At 36.9% G+C, this 22,233-nt stretch overlaps 1 protein-coding gene across 1 annotated transcript in view; it reads left to right on the forward strand.

Annotated features, from left to right (window-relative positions):
* The window catches only part of LOC106619627 (uncharacterized), a 30,526-nt gene extending 15,688 nt beyond the window's left edge, over nt 1-14,838 (forward strand). Inside the window, exons 11-13 of the mRNA XM_036377277.2 lie at nt 8,763-8,862; nt 11,388-12,171; nt 13,707-14,838. Of these exons, the coding sequence (XP_036233170.2) occupies nt 8,763-8,862; nt 11,388-12,171; nt 13,707-14,554 (1,732 nt within the window). The 3' untranslated portion in view covers nt 14,555-14,838. The remainder of the gene's footprint in view (nt 1-8,762; nt 8,863-11,387; nt 12,172-13,706) is intronic.
* The last annotated feature ends 7,395 nt before the right edge of the window (nt 14,839-22,233 follow it).

Consider the following 22,233-nt stretch of genomic DNA (forward strand, 5'->3'; position numbering starts at 1 on the left):
GCTCTGACAGCAACCATGGTATGTGAGTCGAAGTTTATTGAAGGTACCTTGATATCTCTCCCGCTTGCAGCAGGACATTTCAAATTATGTTTACTTAATTTTTCTAGTACAATTGTAAGGATGAAAAACTTTCTGGAAGACATGCTTATATTTTACAAGATAGCACTTTCAATTAGTTCAGCAGTTTCCAGGTTTCGTATAAGTAAGATTGTCGGTCTCTCTGCCCATGTTTTGATAGACCGAGGTCGCTGACGCTTGATTGAAAAACGATTTCTATGTACCGTAAATGCTACCACATCCTTTTATTCTTTCTTCCACTTCCCTTTTTTACGAGATTCTTTTCATGCGCTCATAAAGTATATTTTTCGTTTCGCTGTAAACAGACTTTGTTGCTTCATTTTTTGCTCAAACCAAGGAGGACTTAATGGAAAGAGTAATGCGGTGGTGGAACTCTTAGCTCTATAGTTGTATTGTTGTCCAAAGTAGTCAAAATTGGCTACAGCTAAGAGATTATGATTGTGTAGAAGATAATTAGTTTTGATTACGATCCTTATCAGTTTGCTTCTTCTTATAACGAGCAAGTATAACTAATATAGACCGTAGAACTCGTAAGCTTATTCTCTAACTATGATTCATACTCAGAATATTTCCTACTGGCGCATATTCGTATGCATTTGTATATATTTTGTTTAAAAGGTTTTTACTCAATTCGCCTTTATCAGTAGCATACACACCTTAAAAAATAGGTGATATACTCGTAGTTTACATTCCGACATACATTACAGACACACCGTTGTATCTATTCATAATTTTTTTTTTAGAAAAAATATAGTAATTTATGCTATCTCTTAATATTTCCACTACTTCCACTCATTCCAGGAAGAGATTAATTTTATACTGTTATAATTGTCCCTTTTTATACACATGCAAATTAATACCTATATACTGGTATTTTCAATATAAAGGTGGGTCTTTTGTGAATTTAGTTCACAGATGGTATTTATTTAAAGCCATCCTCAATCCGCGTGGGTTGATGATATGTTCTTTTAAGCAGAAATCGTATAATAATTTTTAACCACGTCGGTTCTGAAATATTCGTTGCAGTTTGTACCGTTGGCATGGAACTCAGTTAACTTCGAGGGCATTTGTAGGCGCCGAGCATATCTAACTCACAGATGAATGCCTAGTAATTAGCACTGTAGTTTCCGTCTCGTCGAGAAAAGTTCATAATGCGTTGTAACGATTTAGGCAGAATCTTCATCGAGTGTCTAAAGTGGGACACAAAACGCCGGTGGAAATTGACAAAGGCCATAAACGGCCAATATTATTAGAGATTTTTCAAAAATTGAGGAACAAAAATGTCAAAAAGATTTTGATACCAAACTCTCTTCAAACACGTTAAAAAACGAATATCTACAGACGGTGATTTTTGAGTACCTTGGATCCATTGGATCTTTTAAAAGCGCAAAACTGCGTAAATTGGTGTCTGTAAATGTATAAGATCCTACGAACCATATTGATTTGGTTGTCTCGACTTCGTTATTGCTTATTTCTTAGAGAAATGCCATTCTTATGGACCAATGTATTGTTATTTTTATGGTAAAGTATTCTTAAAACAAATCTGCTAATGTTTCCGAACACAAGTATCTTCTGATATTTTGAACCCATAGAAGAGGTCGTTGCCAGTGCAAGACAACTTTCAAAATTATTGAAATTAATCTAAAATCATTTTTAAATAATTATATTAATTTTTGGGTTCATAAAACAAGTATTTGACTATATTAGGATAACCTCTTAAGGCAATTGTATAATTATAATTACGGTATGACTATTAATGGTTGTTCTTTAGAGGCTCTGTAAAGCAAATATCGTTTTCTTTTATATGAGCATAAATCGCGCCGCTACCATATGCTTACCAAAATACCTGAGTTCTATTCAAAAAAACATCCGACAGGGTTGCAAAAAAAAAATTTGACTTCCCTTTTCCCCGGAATTCAAATATCCGCGCTATAGATTGTGCTAAGAGTTGATTGAGGCCATAAAGACTTGAGCTTGAATAACTTAGTTCTCTCCCAGTCTAGGCTTATAACTAGAGTATTTTGGTTAATCAATGGGCACCTAGTGGAACAATAACGTTTTTTTAATAGAATACTAAAAATTGTGATCAGATGCTACCATATATGAGTGACTCGCGACTTGATTTTGTTCACAAAGATTGGGACCTGTAAGTTTTAATAATCTGACGCTTTAATAATAGTGAGGGTAGAACGCTCTTCGGGTAATCTTTATACCATGAACTAGGTATATTAAGTTTGCCAGGACTTTTATATAAACCTATAACCTATAAAGTATATACATATACCATATACATACAAGTATAATATAAATGATCAGCAGGACGGATAAGTCGATTTAGCCATGTCCGTCTGTCTACCCGTCTGTATATATACGAACTAGTAACTCAGTTTTTGAGATACCGATTTGAAATTTTGCACCGGTCTTTTTCTCACCAAGAAGCTGCTCATTTGTCGGCACGGCCGATATCGGATCACTATAGGTCATAGCCATACAAACTGCACGATTGGAAGATGGTGTTTGTGTGGAAAGTGTCTTCATTTCATAACATATCTTCAAGAAATTTGGCATGTGTTATTGCCAAAGGCAATGGTGCAATCTCCGAAGAAATAGGCGTCATACAAACTGACCGACCAAAATCGAGATAAAATCTTTGTATACCATTTTTTGCTATAAGAAAAGCACCTGTGAAGGTTATTATGGCTTCGGTGTAGGCTAAGTTAACTTTTTGTCTTATTTTACTATTTTATTAGAGCCAGGGTCTTTATGAACTTCTCCTGCAAAATTGAGATACAAATTATTTAGTGCTTGGTCACAAGATCATTTTTGATAATATTTCCCATGAGTAGATCTGGAAGCAGTAGAACCGATCAGCTTGATATTGGCTACTACATTAAGGCCAACTTTTGGGAGAAGTGCGCACTCTATTGATGCCCAAATGTGTTATACAATATTACCATACATATATCAACTCAAACTTATCGACTTCCTGTCAAAGATTTTCCACGAAATTGAGAAGTGTGTGTACTATTATTGTTCCACTACTTTAGTGTGTTTGCTTTTGTTGTCTCCCCGATTGAAAGACTTGCTGAAACCACTTTCTTTGTCACGTTTGATTGCACCTTCTGATATGTGTTCTCATAATGGCGCACACACTACATATATATTCATACCATATATACACACATACATACATACAAACACATATATAAGTACAATACATTCATACACACATTTGCATATACCCAAGCCCATTGCATTTGTTGGTCTCCGGAGCGGTTTGTTGGGGCTTCTTCGCCGGCAAATTCAAATCAACAACGTTTGGCGTCTTTTCGCTACATTAGCAAAGCGAATGAATTGGAAAAGAATCGACATGGAAAGCCAGATTGTGCGAAATGCCAACGAGAACGTGTCCATAATGACGTGCAGTTGAGCGGCGCTGCGCTACGTTGTGTTGCGTTGAGTTGAGTGCTTGTCCGACTGTCCTTGGTATCTAAGACTAACACGCACACACACACAATTATACACGCACAGTTAAGTGGTTATAAGAGCGCACAACAACAACAAACAACGTGACAACCACTAATGCAGCAACTTTGGTACAATTTTCACTGCTGGCGTCGATGAAGCCCATTCATTGGCAACAGTGAAGGGTGAATAGGTGGCAGGACGAGTAGTGCAAACAACATAAACAACATGCCCACACCCACAACCATATAAATAGTTACTTGTACTTGTTATGTTAAAAAAAAAGTTACAAAAACCATGAGGGCGGTCCGATAAGTACTTGGGCTCATCGTTCAATTGTGTTCGATTGTGTAGTATATACATTTAGACAGTTAAATAGGTCTAGTAGATTTGTGTAGAAGCGGGCGTTTTCCTCGATTTTAAAAAATTCAAAAAAGAGTAATTCGCTGTTACGAGTCTGTTTTTGAAAGAACTATCCTTTGAAGGTGACCGTCAAAAATTTGTTTAACGCGTTTCAATGTGGTCGAACGTCAGTTTTGGATAACCCACGCTCAGGTGGCCTGACAACGGTTACCATGGAAGATAACGTGATACAAGTTTACGATCTAATAGTATTGACCAACCAGCGTTTGAGGTCACGAGATAGCTAAGACACTAAGTAGTTAAAAGAATGCATGGGTCATATCCTGCATGAAATATTGGACATAAAATAGCTGTGTTGAGTTTGTTCAAACCAGACAATCACAAGCTTGAGACCGCTTCATCGCAGAGTTTGATGGCGTTAAAACGCAATCCGAAGAAGTTTCGGCATCGTTTCGTGACCGTTGTCGAAAAATGGACCCACTGGTACTCACTATAGACCACATTCTTATCGCGACGAACTTGTTCCAAAGAAAGCGAAGACTGTCCTATCGAACGGAAAGATGTTGGCAATAGTTTTTGATTTTTTGTTTGGGATTTCCTAAGTGTGAACCTGGAGAAGGGCAAAACGGTCACTCGGCTGTACTATTCCGAAATATGGGACGATTTTAACTTCGAATAACAAAAAAAAACAAGTCCATTTGGCGAAATAAGTGTTCTGGAAGAATAACAACGCTCGTACTTAAGCACCGTCGTCGCCGAAGCCATATCGGTCGAAGCACTACCACAAGCTAGAGATTCCTCACCGTACAGAAATTTTAGTCGAATGAGATGGTTTTCGTCGCCACCAACTTTGCAGACCAGCAACATACATATTTTTCTGACCGGCTAAAGAAATTTGAGCATCAGGGGGAAAGTGCATCTTGCTAAATGGCGACCTTTTTAGAAAAATATCGTCTGTTTCAAAACTTTTCGTTTTTCTTTTGTGGGCTAAGGGCTTATCGGACCGCCATCGTATAAATACTTGTATATGTTATGGTTACTTGTACTTGTTATTGTAAAAAAAATTAAAAAAATATGTACCTACTCTTGAACAGCAATAACAGCAACAAGTTGGGATTGTATGGTGAAGTGTGGTGCGGCGTGTTGCTATTGCCACAGGGCTGGCTATCATATTAAGGATACTGTGGTCACAATCAACTCAACTTTAATTCAATAACATAATTCACTCGACCACCACCAAGCGACCTCCTCTTCCGCGCCCACTGTTGACCATGTCGCCCCTAACCTCTCCTCACACTCTCTCTTTCGCACGCCATAGTCGACAGTCGACACTGATCGGCAACCGATGGCTTTTTATGTACCGTTAAACACGAGTACAAATACATGCATACATAGATATGTACGTATGTATATATATATATATACTGGCGCCCACCTCTTTAGCCCCCCCGCATCGAGATTAAAGTGGAATTCGCCATTTTCTCTGCAATGTAGTCTATGGCAATTATTTATATTATTAAACCTGAAGAGTTGTCCAATTGTTTGCATTGCTAAGGTGAAGCAGTTGTTTTTTTCACTCTATTTGTGTGAGTGTGTGTGTGTAAATCAATAATGTACTCTTATAATGAATCACTTTTTGCGATATTTGTGGGCCATACTTGTAGCTTATATTTCGATTGTTTTTCATATTTTCGCTGTAGACACACACACGCACACAAAGCCACACATATGTGTATATAAGCACAGAAACCATTTGGGTGCGTATGTATATATTTGTTTTTCATTTAATGTTGTTTGAAACAACTCATTTTGCGGCTTCCATATATGGCTTGTTGAATGACCCATTTTATTTGGACAAAATAGAAATGGGGGCACAGCGCCTAAGGCCGGTTGGACGGCTGACTGGACATTCGAACGTGCTGCTTTCGCGGGCAGGAATGCTGGTTTTGCAAAGTGTAGGTGTGGGATGGTGAGCAGCAGCTATTATGAAACCATTTCTGCAAAGTGTATTGTGCTCTAACACACACACTCACACAAACATGCCGTTATGGTCAGCTACCACACGCGTAACCTCCTTTTGCACACAACATTCCCATATTTGTATGTGTCTGTGTGTTGTTAGGCATTTATTAGGAAATGTTAGACAAACAGCGTGTCACATATGATCCGCCATAATTCGTTAAAATTTGAGTGGTTATGTCTAGTGCGGGGGCGTTGCTCAATAGCCGGTGTCGGATGTCTAACCCTTGGCGTTCTTGGAAACACACATACACTGGCTGTTGTTTAACCGCAAAAAGAGGTTAGAGTGAATATAAGTTTTGTTAGTGCTTTCATGCTGTTATTTTGCGTAAACAATTTTAATTATATAATAGAAAAAGTAAAAGTTTGGTCCGAAGAAGTAAAAAATTTTTATAAATATTTGTTTTCATTTTAAAACAAGCAAAAACGTTTACTTCGGTCACACTGAAGAATAAAAAAGTTTCCATACAACAAAAGTTTGGTCGTTCAGTTTGTAAGGCAGCTATATGCTATAGTAATCCGATCTGAACAATTTGTTCGAGAATTGCACCTATTGCCTTGGGCAATACTCCATGCCAAAGTTCATGAAGATATGTCGTCAAATAAAAAAGTTTTCCATACACGAATATGATTTTTATCAGCCAGTTTGTATGACAACTATATGCTATGTATAGTGGTTCGATCCTAATCGGAAATTGTAGCGTTGACTTGGATAAAATTTCGTTAAAATATTTTCTAAAATAAAAAAGTTTTTCTTAAAAGGACTTGATTTTGATCGTATATGCTATAGTGGTCTGATCAGCTATGTGCTATAATGGTCCGATCTGAACAATTTGTTCGGAGAGTATAGCGATCCCTTGAAGAATAATCTATGCAAAAATTCAGGACGATACTTTGGCAAATAAAAGAGTTTTCCTTACAAGCGCTTGATTGCAAACGTTCAGTTTGTAGGGCAGCTATGTGCCATAGTGGTCCGTTATCGGCAGTTCCGCCAAACGAGTAGCTTTCTAAAAAAGCTAATATAATATAGTAAAAAAATCTTTTACTAAAAATGGTTATAATTATTTAAAAGTTCTCGCCAAACAATTTAAAATGCAATCCTATAAAGTCACTAATTCGATAAACAATATAATCAAAACGCAGGTTTAAAAAAAACACCGAGCCTGTTTATAAATTAATGCATGTTTGTAAATAGAATTATTGACATGAAAAACTCTGATATTTATATATCAGCCAAATCTTTCATATGTACATATACCCAAAACCCTTTATATCTGCCTCATTTAGACACGGCGGGAAGAGAGCTTTAAGAGCAGTTTGAATTTTTAGTTAAAAAATATTTTGTGATATATTATATAACAACTCTCAGTCTTATTAAAAATTCTTGGAAATATTTATGCAGCTATATTTTTCGGAAAGTTTTAGCAGCGGTCAGTGTCATTTTGCGTTTTCTAGGAGTCCATCAGCAGGCTGCAAGTGACTTACAGTTGGTTTAAGCCTATGTTTGCTATAAAATATCGACTCGGACAGCATAAATAAATCGACCACATTTTTACCTTCTCTCCCTCTTCCTTTCTCTTTCGCTTTTCATTCAATTCAAATCTCTTCCTGCCATGACATTTCTCCCATTGTTCTGTTTTAGATAGAATTGGAACCTATTATCCGATACCAAAAGATTTGAGCCCTAAATAAATTTGAGTTTTAAATTTTTTTTTCATCAATCAAGCTTATCAATATAATAATAATCGGATAATAATTTTTGGAGACAGAAGGACCTCAAAACACTAATACATAGATATGTATTGTTCAGCTTCTAAAGCTCTTTGATTATCTCGCATAGAATTTATAAAATAGTGTCATATCTAAGCGATTAAATCGAAATCGTGCTCATCTTATAATTAACTCTGATCGCAGTACTGAAGCGTTGTATTTTTAACAAGTAAGGAAGGGCTAAGTTCTGGTGTAACCGAACATTTTCTGGGCTCGCCATGTTTGATGCCCCGGTACTTGAAAAGTTATAGCCCGATTTCGACAATTTTTGGGCGTAAGATTAAATATCTAGTGGCCTATATTTGTGCAGTGCAAGTTTTACTCTGATAACTTCATTGATGTTCGATTTGCATATTATAAAGTGAAAGAATCAGATAGAATTCAAAAGTTCTTACTATGGGAAGTAGGCGTGGTTGTCATTCGATTTCGCTTTTTCTGAGCGTGTGATAGAAATGTTTGGGTATCCTCACATACTAAATTTGGTTGAAATTGTTCAAGTAGTTGTTGATACATAGGATTGCACCTAAGTTGAACGGTGTCACGCCCATTGTCCAATTTTACAACTGCTCCAATAAATCCCATTTCCACCATCCTGGTTGTGAAATTTAATGCTTGTAGCTCATTTATTCAGTGAGTTATCACACTTTTAGTAGTTTTCAACATAATCATTATATGGGGAGTGGGCGTGACAGTGGTCCGATTACGTCCATCTGCAATACCGACCTCCCTTGGTTGCCAAGGAACATATGTGGCAAGTTTTATCAAGATATATCAATTTTGACTCAAATTATCAGTTGCTCGTACAGATGAACAAATGGACAGACGGACGAACAGACAGTCACCTGTATTTTAACTCGTCTCGTGATTATTTGTATATTTGTAACTCAATATCTATCTCGATAAGTTTTAGGAAAAACAAACAAACGTTAAGTGCACAAAACTATTATATTCTGTAGCAACATGTTGCGTGAGTATAAAAAATATTAACCATCGTCTATGCATTGATATATTTCATACATAAATTACGATATTAATTAAGTTTTTATATATATTTGCCTTATTTGCAGATTCTTCTTTTTATACCATTTCGCATTCTATGCTTATCATTATCGCTTTAGTGGACAAAACCGTAGTTTGGCGTTGGTATCTTCTTGGCTTTTTATACAGGTGAGTAAAGGAATATTAATTCTAAGCAGTTCCAGTCGATCTCACGCGATAATTCGCTAGTTTACTTGATCGTTTCTCAAGTTGGTTTCAATTCGAAATAACAAAGTAAACCCAGGGTTTCCACTTGCTTTCCTGAATAATAAATCGAATACTTTTTTTCCGGTATGCTTGTTATATATCTGTTTTCAAATCTCAGAAGAACCATCCCATCTCTTTTCGTTATTCACAGTATTCCTCTTCGATTCGTCACTTTTCTGAACGTTTTGTTTGAGCGCTGCTCTCTCCCCACTCTCATTCTAACAAGTGCCGAGTGTTAAGGCCTCTATTATTTTATATTTTCATATTATAGAACTTATAATAGCAATGCTGAAAATTTGTAGAAAACAAATTTCCAGCACGACACTGGTATACTTTTGAGTTCTTAAATTATGATATATCGTGATATTTGGATTTTGTGCATTGAAATAGTAGATAGATTTGAGCGCGGTGTTTCGGAAATTATTGAAGAAATATTGGGCTAAAGATCGAGAGGATGAAGTAAAAAATATACCATATACTTTGACAGCTGATCTTACAATGTAGCTTGAAGCTCCTAAATCACTAAGATAATGAAGGACACTTAGCCCAAATAGATAAAAAAAAAGCTCATCAAAGTAAATAAAAGCGATGAGAGAACTTCTGAGATTGAGATTTAGTATTTTCTCTACATTTTTAATTTTGAAAAAAAAAAATATATATATTATTTTTTAACTCATTTAGGAAAGCACCAAATTCATATTAATTGCCAACAACGCGCTTCCTCTCGCTACTATATAGCGGTTACTTTAAGCCTTGTTCCTGCGACTACTGAAACATATACGAGTACATTACATATGTATTGGTGTATCGCTGCGGAGCAAATAGAGTGCGATTTGGTAGTTCACCATATTCACAGTTATACTTGTCAACTTTATGGTAAAATGAATTTGACATACGCTGCTTGTGTCTACCACTGCCAATGCAGTTATGCCTGGGTCACGTGCCTTCTACATGTATATATATATATATATATATACACCCATATATGAATGTATATAATATATTCGCGTACTGTGATTTAGTTGGTAGAATTGATGTAATTGAGAATGATGATGCAGATGCGCTGATTCACGTGCCGTTTATTGATTTTATTCGAAGTCTTCACGTGTTTGAAAACCCAGTGTAATAATGCTTGCTTGTGCAAATAATGCCACAGCTCCACTCTGAATTGTGATGGCGAGACGAAGAGTACTAATTGGCTGCGAAGGGTTGAAAAAAACTAGCCCCTTAAGAAGAATATATATATGTATAATAAAATGCTTATGGTGGAGTTTAAGCTTAATTTTGAAAATGTCTAGTGAAGTTAAAAAGATGATTTTCACTTTTTGCTTCGAAACTCTGCGAAACGTTCTGCAATTTATCGTTTAATTTTCACTCATTCTTCAAGCTTTTTATTTGAATTTCAGGACGATTGTGATGAGCTATTCAGATTACAATTTCTTAATTTCATACTAACTCCAAAACTTCACTTAGTTTTGGTTGGCTATCATCAGAGACTGCCGTATAAAGTCATTTACGTATTTGTTTCATGGTGTAAAGTACAGAAGTTAAAATAGGAGCCAACTGATATTTGTTTAGATTGTAACGGAACGGTTTAGGTTAAAAAGTTATTTTGTAATTTAAGAACTCTGAAACAGCTGAGCGTTGACTTGAGGATCTGTCCTTTGTATAGAATTTCTGCCTAGAGAGTACAATTCGGTCAATACAAAATTATCAAGCAAAAGAGCTATGCCTATTATCACTGGATACTTGGGTGAATAGGCTAATTATTTTCACAACCGACAAAACAATGAAGACTGGGGATTTTTATTCGGTTTCCCTAGCGTTACAAACATTATACTTGATTTTCACTTAGTTATTATTGTTCTTCGTGTGATCGAGGCTTGGCGTTCATCAAACCCTGAGCTCTCGGTTTTCAGAAGCATACTTTTTCTTCCGCTTAGATCCGCTTCCGCAGATTTCTTAAGGTGATGTTATGGTTAACAGACCACTGCTGTCGACACGATAAAAATCGCGTCGTACCTAAACCCACTCATTTCAACTTTGTTCCTGTTATTGGATTAACTTAGATAATTAACTTTTTGTATACTAAAACCTTTTTGTTCCAACACAAGATATTTGCGCATTTCCTGTGTCACGTAATAGAGGTATTAGTGTCTTGGCGTTGAGAATTTTTAGGCAGTTTTGAATAGAGATGTCAAGGGAAGACATTTTATCTCATCATATAACATAATATTTACATAATTATTATATAAAGCAATAGCGAATTACTTCGCCAAGGAAGCCACTTGTTCTTGCAACAGCTAACTTTGCAAGGCTTCATCCAACACGTGGCCACCCAATTTTCCCAACGCGCCACATGCCTTACATAATCTAATAGCCTAATATACCACATTCTGACAATTATTTCCACATGCTGTCCACTCTTCTCCCCCCTCTCCGTTTAGCACTCAATGTTCTATTTTTTCCATCGTTACGAGCTGCCCGTCATTATTCAACAAGCGCAAATACTTATCATAACAAACAATCAGAATGTGGCGGGGAATGGCCCACAACCACAACAGCAGCAGCAACAGCAGCCGGGTCAGGGACGGCCGGCTGCCATACTAATGGGACGTCTATTTCGGCGCCCAGCCGCTGCACAGCAACAGCGACAACAGCAACATCAACAATTCCTCGAAGCACTACGAAATCAGGCGCTAATACCCTACGTGGGTGGCCTGCTGCAGCGTCGAGGCGGCGCAGTGGACACGCTACGTCGCACGCTGCTACAGCCACGTGTTCGCGTGCAAATCGCCAATTTGCAGCGCATTAATTTGCGTTCCATTCAGATAAATCCGGCGAATCTGGATGCGATCGCCCGAGCCAGCGACGCAGCAGGCGGCGAGGCTGAAGCAGCAGCCGCTTCTTCATCGGTGAATGTCGATGGCGGTAGTGGTGGTGGTGCAGCCGAAGGCACTATTACTATCAGACAGGTGGCAAATGCAGATGCACCAACAAATGGTGCAAGTGGTACCAACAACAATACGGACAACAACCATGGCTCTACTATAGGCATTACAATCTCTTTCAATACCACACCGCGCGAATCGGGCGGTGAGGGGAGAATCGCTACGGTGGTGGGCGGTGAAGGGCATTCCGTATTAGCTGCCACGTCGGCGGACGAGTTGACAGCAGGAATTACGGTGAATGCTGGCGCGGAATCACAACCATCGTCAACAACACCAACAGGTAAATATATTTACAAGTTAATTTGTACATTCCTTTGACTTTATTTCTTCTATCCGTGCATCGCTTGCAACAATGAATTCTCTAATACTTGCGCATACTGCCAGTTATTGAAGGTTAGGATTCTCTGTCGTTGGAATGATGGCGCTAGAAACAAAGTACTTGCTCGTTTAATAACAAGTGAAGAGGAATTTCTGGCATTTTAATGCTTGTTTAGGTCGCGAGTTTTACGAAATAGATGTTTAGGTTGAAAAATTTAGCGAACTTTAGTTTTTTTTTTCAAGCACGAGTACAACAGCCATTAGTCAGTGCGGTAGATTATGTTTTCATAAAAATTTTAGCAGACAGTTCGGAGGTTCTACTTAAGCTATTCATATATGTCATTTGCTGGGTTCGTCTAAAGTCAATAGTGCTAAGTTTTCTTAGGTCTTACAAGACCTCGAAGAGCTCGAGTCTGCAATAATTCTTATAAAGAAAGGGAGTGTATTGTGAGACCGATTTTGGCAAGCCAGTTTTGATGTTCCTGGGAGGTATAATATCGACGAATTGAAATATTTCAAACTATCGAATGTAAAAGCGAGTATTTTTGGGTTATTTACCGTCGTGGTCTCGATAAAATCAAGTTTAATATTTAAGAGTCAGTTTGAGCAGGTTTCCAAATATCTTTCAAGCCGAGGTCTATGCCATTAGCAGATGTGCAGAGATTATTCTAGAAAAAAAACTATCACGGGGCGGTACTTCAGGTAATCTTGTCTGTTGAATTTAAATCAACAATGGTACTAGAGCATGGTAGCATGCATTCCTAGCATAAAGACAATAACGGCTGCGGCAACCAATCTGATAGGACCGGAAGCATTCCTGTCAGTGAGTCCCACACTGGAAAGAGGAAAGTGCCAGCAGAGATCGCCTCTGCGAACAGGCGAGGCTGTGTCTGGAAGAATTCGATACCAAACGGTACTGCTTCACGGATCTGTGTCGCTTCTGTGACTAAAGAACAGAGACACCATAGCACATAGTCCTTGATTGCCCTGTAATCGCAAGAAAAAGCAGTCAGGATATCGGGCAAATAAATCCGATGAGAAAACACATTACAACCACTAACTAATAGGTTTTACTAAGTCTCTTTGATTTGACTGGGTTAAACGAAGTGTTGTGATAACAGGAAAAGACACAATATACCATAGGTCGCAATGCATTCCTCAACTTTCAATCTATCTATCTACAGCAAGTTTTCTCCCCTTTATCTCATTATTAAAGAGAAATTTAGCAATGGAGCTGATTAGTACCATTGCAGTGAAGAAGTAAGAAAGGTCGGAAAAATAGTCGTTTACTTCAACCTATTGAATCCCAAAAATAAGTTTCTCTGAGAAGACTTTGAAAATTATCTTCTAAATAATATTGAAAAATAATGTCGTGTGATTCAAAACTTCTACAAAATGAACAGTGATTTCCAACATTTTTCCATGTATTCATAACGCGAAGGAGGTTAATTTTTAATATTTTTCTGACCAAATTTTTCTCACACCCCGCTCCATCAGGTGCCGAGTCGAAAGAGCAGCCAGCAGAGCAAAGTGAAGCCAATACCAGAGTGGCAACCGCGGAAAATGACGAAATGATTAGGCAGAATACGCCTCAAACCCAGATAAATATTCAACCAAGCTTAGATATCAACCAGGAAGCGCTACTTAAAGAAGAAACTGTAAATGCAGAAGATTCACTGGCAAACGGTACTTGTGACAATGCTAACGGTCTATACAACCAAAGAGCAGAACTCTTAGAAGAACACACATACGCAGCGAGTGTTACAACAACTGCAAAGGAGAACAGTAGCGGTACTTCAGCCGAATCGGCTGGTGCTAATCAAACTTTTGCAGATTCCTCAACAACATTAGAGCGCGGAGCAGAGGTGGTAGCCATATTAGACACTTCTGTGCCAATGCCTGTGCTGCTACCAACAACAGTATCAACAACAATGTCCGAAGTGACAGCTCCACATCCCATATCCACGACAACAAAAGCAGCAACAACACCTTCAGCATCGCCATCAAACACGCTTGCCGCACTTCAGCATACACAGCTGACAGCAGCTGAACCGGGTCCAACCATAAAAGTTGTTACACCAACAACTAAAACTACAACAACAGCGTCGAGCGTACCAAACGAATGCGGCGGCGTCGCTGCTATCGGTAATGCCGACGCTGGAGCCGGAGTCGGACACGTGACTGCGAAATCCTTCGCTCTACCAGCTGAGGCGACCTCCCTGACAAAGTCGCCAGCGGAACAGCGCTTAAGTGCTGCTGACTGTGTCTCTAGGCCTCAGGATGCAGCTTCCGCGCGGTGTGCTGTCTCCGCTCCGAGTGAGGTGTCTGAGGTGTCCTTAAATTAAGCGCGAATTACTTATAGCTTATGTTTGTCATAATGACGGGGAAAAGTGTTAGCCAAACAAGAGTTACGCAACGAGAAGACCTAACAAATTTTAGCTCATTTATGTATGTATGTATATGTAAGTGGATATTAAAAATGCAAATACTTGTATTAGACATTTTTATTAGCCTTTAATTTGTATAAATAACAATTTTTTTTGTTTTATTTTATCTCTTTTTTTTTTTTTAATTAAGAGAAGAAAAATTTGCTTAAAATAATATTTTTTCAAACCAGCACACAACATTAGCAATGTCTTTTATTTACAGTAATATGCGGCCTTAGGTACTACTACTTTTTTATTGGTATATCCTGTACGGGCTATATTTAGTGGGCCACGAAGTTTATATACTTTGTCTTGCCATATACCATAAATAGTTCAGTGTTAAGACTTATTCGAAACGATCTCCAAATGAAAGCGTTCCGGCAGTCAACTGATCATCTTCTGCGGCCATGAAAGTATTCTTTTTAGAGCTGAAAAATTTTTACTGTTGAAGCATTTTTTAACAAAAAAACGACAAAATCTACGCAAAAGCTTCCAAAGACGCAAAAATTGTTATTCCAAGGGTTCAACGTGGTCACCATCTAGCTACTGTAATGGCTTGGTGTGGAGTCTCCTGTAAAGGCATTACACCTCTTCACTTCTCAATACCAATAATAACTGTGCATGTTGAGCTCCCTCAGTTTTTGATATATCGACCTCATTTTTTCGGAATCGCTCATATCGAACAACTATAGCATAAAGCTGCCATACTTTAAGCTTATTAATTAAAACCCTTAACCGTATAAAATATGGGTCAATTCTGTAAGGGAGAACCGGCGGTTGTGGGAATCGTTACCACATATTCCAAGCTTAGTCCGACCTCATTGAAATAGCACTTTTCTAGGGCCTCACGTTAGATGAATTCATCGACAACTAACTTACGCCCTGCCAACAATATAGGGACTAGATAACCCCTTCAACAGCATAGCTGCCATACAAACTAATCGATCAAAATAAAGTTCTTGGATGGCAAACTTGTTCATTTGACAATATATCTTTACGATTGATCAATATAGCATATAGTTGCCTTTCAAACTGCCCGATCAAATTTAATGTGTCTAGAAAGAACCAGCAAAACCCGTTGAATGCAAGCCATTGGTCGATTACGTTCTCAAATTTAGTTATACATAGGTATATTTGCTATAAGAAATGCATCGATGCAGCCGACGTTAAAGTTTTTTCGTTTTTTTTAACGGTATCTATTGAGTAAATTTCCCTTTTGTGTTCGGCATAGAAATATAGACGGCTCTACTTAATCGAGTGGACTTTGATTTTTTGCAACGCAAGGGTTGTAATATCAGCCGAATTTTTCAAATAGCAAATCAGACCCCAGAGTTATCAGATATACATACTTGTATATATGTACTCTAAAGTGAGAATCACAATCAACATGTAAAATTTTAAGGTTAGGTTATTCATCCAAGTGGAGACATCGATTGTTTTTTTTTACTTATGACCGACCACATGTGTTATATTAATTGAGCAAAATTCTGTTCAAAAAAAAATTGCAAAATTATTTTTTGGTGTCAGGAAAATGAATATCTAATGATAAAGGTTCGATCTCATCAGTTTTTTTAAACAATATCGCAGCTGTTTGGAAGTATATAATATGTTTCATCTAGTTCCTGAATTGCATGACGAGTTTTTATGTAACGGTTGGCGAGAGAATGTGACGTTATATATAACTTTTAGATGATATATTAACCAGATTTCTCTCAGATAAATATTAAATATGTACTGCAGCCTACAAATGAGTTGTCGTCCTTGGACATGCAAGTGATTCTACTTCAGTTTGTAAGAAAAGCGATTAATATGAATATTAACACTCGGAGAAGTACATATTTTTTGTCGCGATATATATCGCAATTTCTGATATTCGAGCTTAACATCAACATTACCACGCTTCAAACAAATACTCGATGATGGCTGAGCTCTAAAGAGTTAAATTTTTCGGAGGAGCTTGATCTATGGAGTTTATTTTTGTCTTTCAAAACTATACAAACGAATCGTTGCTAAGCGACTTCGACGCATTGAACAAATGGAACGTGAATATTTATAATTTTTAGATCTTGAAAACGATAAAACTTGTAAAGGGTGAGTGCATAAATTCGATTAAGTAGAAAATTTTATGTCTGTACTAAAGCCAAGAACCGACCCTTTATACATTTATTGCACTGTTATATAGGTATTATATATAAAAAAAAATCGCTCCCCCAAAAACTAGCAGCAGCTTTAATAATGTACAGCGTTGAAAGAATTATGTTATTTTAATCGTTCTAAAATAATTATTTGAACGAATTTGATTTGATGACATAATATTGAATAATTGCATAAATGAGCTATAAAACAATGCACACGCACGATAACCACCCCGAACAGGATGCTTAGAACGGGAATCGCAGTGTTGACACTCAACCCAATGCGCGCCTCAGTTGCAATTACTTCTGCATGGATTCACTTTCTTCTGACAACAGACAACTGACAACTTAAAAATAACAATTTGCATCTCATTAAACCAAAAAATTTAGCATACGAACAACACATTCATACAGATGTACATATACCTACTTATATCTGGTATATATTTACATATGTATGAGAGATACTTTTTGAATATTTATTTACATTTATATTTTACTTTTCTAAACTCTAAATTGTATAATAATACAGGTAAGGATGTTTAAGTTCGCTTGCTACCGAATCACTCTTTGCTAAGTGAAATATTCTCGTCCCATTTTATAGAGTTATCTGTCTCTTTCTCCCTCTTTCTAACCCATATGTATATGATTTATTATAGTCTATAGTGGCAAGGGAAAGGCCAAACCCTTCAGTTCATTAAATTTTCGCACCATAAAATTTTATATAAAGTCTAGTAAAAACGTGATAAGAACAATTGAGATATAAGCAAGAAGTTGTAAGCTCGAATAACGAGCAATAAGTGTTAAGTCGTTGGAATTAGAAATAAAGTGTGTAGCCATTAAATTGGGACTTTTATTTAACAATCCAGTGATCGAACTCAAGAGTGAGTTACAGGTAGACGATTTATCGAGAAATCCGTTTTATTTAGCATAGTTGAACGTTTTGTTCAATAACTTGTTGCCATTTTGAATGTGATTCCATAACGTCACTCTCATAGAAACTCTCGTTTCTTGACATTGGCAAAAAACTGAGACAATCGATTTGCACAATTTTCTCTTGAGACAAATTTTTTACCAGCAAAATCATTCGCCATAATCAAGAACAGGCAGTAATCAATTGGTGATAGGTTTGAACTATTAGGTGGTTGCATAAGAACTTCCTAACCAAGGTTCCGGAGTTTGTCCTGAAGTAAAAATATACCTCTCCTGTTGACCAAAGTCGACTGGTTCTATTTGATTGCTTCCTTCAGACAGTGCAATTGTTGGTAGAACAGGTCTGAATAAAGAGTTTATACTATGATTTTCTACCAATACACAGCAAAACCTTCCTATCCGTTAATATGACTCATGTGGCAGCCATACAACGAGCTCTTTTTTGCATCCACAATTATTTAAATGGTTTTAAACAGTTTTTTTTGTGCAGGGTTTGCATGACAATTGGCCTTTCAGGGCTTTGTGCATCTTTAACATTCTACGAAATTTATCTACAAAACATGTCATACATATTTAAGAAATCATAGCCACTCCATTTCGTTAAGACATCTCACATATTGACGGATGTATCTATACTGTATAATGGCTGTGAGATGGCTCAGAGATCATTCAATTTGATAACGGTGGCCTAGACAAAGTGTATATCAACTTCGATCAATAGTTGCCAGATGTTACGTTAGATTGTTGACGTTAGAAAAATAAGATTTCCTATTAAAAATATTCTCAGACAGTTATGTGTTTGCTTGACTAAGTATTGTTAAAGCATGCGTTAAGGATGGACATCAGCAAAAAGTAAATACATCATATATATTATCAATCTTTTCTTCGATACAGACGAAAACGCAAGCCAAGCGGCTGAAAAAGTTATATAGTATACGATAGGTGTCAATCATGCGCAGTTTTGGTTTTGACGATTCCGTTCCGAAAATTGTGATGTTAAAGATAATCGAGAATGTAGAAGATTAAAGATACCGATAACATAGTGAAAATCGTCGCGTCCAACCATCATGCAAGCGCTTTTTCGCTTACGCAAAATATTGACAAGACCGTAAACAATGCGTAATCATCCGTTTGTTATCATTTTAATAAAAATTGAAAAAAAATATGCTCGATATATAGGCATCATACGAGTTACAGCAACAAACCTCAAGGAGCAAATTTCCATCGGCACACCGCTGCTGAACCGCAACAAACTTAATCCATTTATGGGTTACTGGTGATATAGTCAATCACGACAACGTCAAGTGAGCCGTTGCAAACGGTGGCCAAGCCAGGATTGAAGGCCAGATTTTGCATTGTGTTTAATGATCATCTACTATGAGCTTTTCCCTCTACGGCCAAACTCTTAATTCGAACATGTACTATTAACAATCGGACAGTCTGAAGTATATATTCCCCCAGAAGTGGACAACTTTGGCCAATATTAGAGGTATTGTGTTTCATCAGGACAACGCCAGGCTACACACATTGATAGTGACTCACTAGAAGCTACGAAAGCTTGATTGGGATGTATTTATGCATTTATGTTTGGACCTGATATTAAGTAATTACTATCTGTTCTTGTCTATGGCGAATGATTTTGCTAGTGAAAAATTCGTTTCAAGAGAAACTTATGAAAATCGGCTTCCCTAGTTTGTTGACAATAAGGACCTGCGTTTTTATGAGAGTGGCATTATAAAATCGCATTCAAAATGGCAGCAAGCTATCGAATAGAACGGTGCATATTTCGCTTAAATCGGATAATTGTAACTATGCTAAATAAAACCTTCAATTTAATGCAGAAATAATGCACTTCTTTTTATACTCTCGCAACCTGTTGCTACAGAGTATAATAGTTTTGTTCACCTAACGGTTGTTTGTATCACCTAAAACTAATCCAGTTAGATATAGGGTTATATATACATATATAAATGATCAGGATGAAGAGACGAGTTGAAATCCGTTGATCTTCTACCGAAAATATCAGTCAATCCACAAAGAAATCTCAAACGAGTATACCATTTGACTTTGCGAGAGTATAAAATGTTCGGTTACATCCGAACTTGCCCTTCCTTACTTGTTACTATTATATTTGTATTGTTTACAGTTTCTTAAAATACTCACCTCGGCCAAAAAAGAACAATTTCGCGCGATAATTTTTTACAACTTTCGACGTGGATTAACTCAGCGACCGTATATCGATGAACTAAATTCAATTTTTGGTGATGGAGCTCCATAAAGGACAAGTGTTTATTCGATGGTATGGTGAATTCAATCGAGGTCGTAGATTACTCCAAGACAGATTTCGTGAAGGTCGTCCATAATCAGTTGTTTTCCGAAAACGATTAATGGTGCGCAAGATCGCCATGTGACCGAAATTAAACAGCAGTCGGCTGTATGGGTGTTTCCAGATGAGCCGAATCCAACAAAAGTTGTTCGCGCACGTATCACTTCCAAGCAAATGGTAGCCTGTTTTTTTTGGAAAACTGGAGATGCCGCCAACATACCACTAGAACACGCAGAACAGTAAATTCTGAGTGGTACACAACTATTTGTTTATCAGTTGTCTTTTAAGAAATCAGGAAAACGAATGATTTATTTTAATTCACGTACTTAAAAAAAAAACTAAGAAGTCTACGTTTTTCGACACCTGAAAAGGCGATTGATGCGTTCAGGACGCATGTTTTGGAGATACCTTAATCAGGGTGGCAAAAGTGCTTCGACATTTGGTTCAAACGCTATCGAAAAGTGTTTAGATCTTTAAAAACAATAAAGCGATTTTCGATGATTAATATTTGTTTTTGTTCTCTAATTTCGAAATATATATGGCAAATGGCAACCCTCATACTTGCATAAATATTTATAAAAGCTAAAAATGGTTCCTGTTGCATTGATAATAATAACAGTGAAGTGAAATGAATAGTTTTAAAGAAGAATATTTTCTTGAAAGAAAGTCTTGTAGATAGTAACACACAGCTATTAAATTAATTTTCTTCGAGAAGCGTTTTAAATCTTGGTTTATTCTCTTTTTGTAGATAAAAATAAAATTTTAAATTATAACACGGGTCAACACGATATTTGACCTCGACTTGAAAGTGTAAAATTTCTTTAGTTTAGGTCACAAATACACGAAAAAAAAATATGACCTTCAACAGTTTGCTTTTGTGGTCAGGAAACTAATTAAACGAATTTTCTCAAAATCTGTGGTTTTAATTTTTAATTTAAGGTAGAACTACATAGATAAATGTATTTATCATTTTTATTAAGTTTCACTATTTAAATAACTCATCGGCGAAAATTTTTCTAATTTGTGGACCAACAAAAATTCCAGCTTTAACCTTTAATTCTGATAATTTCGGAAAAAAGTTTCTTAAGTATTCAAAAGCTTCTGAAGTTTGATCGAGATTTTTCTGCTTTCACAATAGAACTGAATTTTACGTTTTGTTTCCCGATACAAAATTCGGTTATTTCAGGCCAAGACCGTTGAATGTAGTGCTCTGCTGTCCCATAAGCACGTGCTATCTGTGCTTGGTATATCCACTCTGTAATCCTATTAAAAATCCGACCATTTTAAAATCACCAATCAACTGCCAATTCGTCATATTTTCTGCGTCAAGTAAGATTTTAACACTATCATAATTTTCTTTCATATGTACCGAGTGAGAAATTGGAAGGGATTGAAATTTATTTCCGTTGGGTAATAAAACGGTTTTCAAGCTTTTGGTAGAGCAGTCGATGAATAAGCGCCATTCGCTAGGAATGCAAGATATGCCAATTTCTTTAAACATACCTTTGATGTCATTGCAAAAACAAAGTCCATCTGCTTTTGTGAAAAACGTTGAAAATGTCTCATGCCTAGTTCGCTGATCTGTTATATTAACATCATCAAGCAAATTCCACAGAGAGCCTAAAAGCTCTGCTTTAGTTTTTGGTAAATTTAAATCTCTTATTAGGTCATCATAATCTTCTGTAGTAATAAGATGGTATTTTGGTATATTTGGTTGTTCTGGGGTAGGTAAAAACTCGTTATCGGAATTACTTTTATATGAACTCAAAGATGAGTTACTTTTTTGAGATAGATTCTATGGTGGCTCAGGCGCTGGTCGAGTCAGGTCATGTGGAAGTGGAGCAGAAGAAGATGCAAGGTCAGGATATTCGACAGGTTTTGCATTTTTACCTCTACGTCGTTTACTCGGGTTAACAATACAAAAGTAGCAATCATGGACATGGTCACTTTGTTCACGCCAAATTCTTGGTGTCGCAAACTTCATAGACCTTTTTCACCTCGATACCAGTCTAAACTATAGAATTTAAATCAACTTCTATAACAGTGGATTCGCCGCTCAAAAATCGCTCACTTTCCAAACATCTTTTACATTAACCACAAGCAACATGTGGAGTCCATAATTTATCTTGATTTCGAACAGTACAGTCAAAATATGCTTCATAGGCATCGCAGAGAACTTGACATGACTTTAACTCATATGTAGT

The sequence above is a fragment of the Bactrocera oleae genome, chromosome 4 (genome assembly GCF_042242935.1).
Source record: "Bactrocera oleae isolate idBacOlea1 chromosome 4, idBacOlea1, whole genome shotgun sequence".
Taxonomy (NCBI): Eukaryota; Metazoa; Arthropoda; class Insecta; order Diptera; family Tephritidae; genus Bactrocera; species Bactrocera oleae.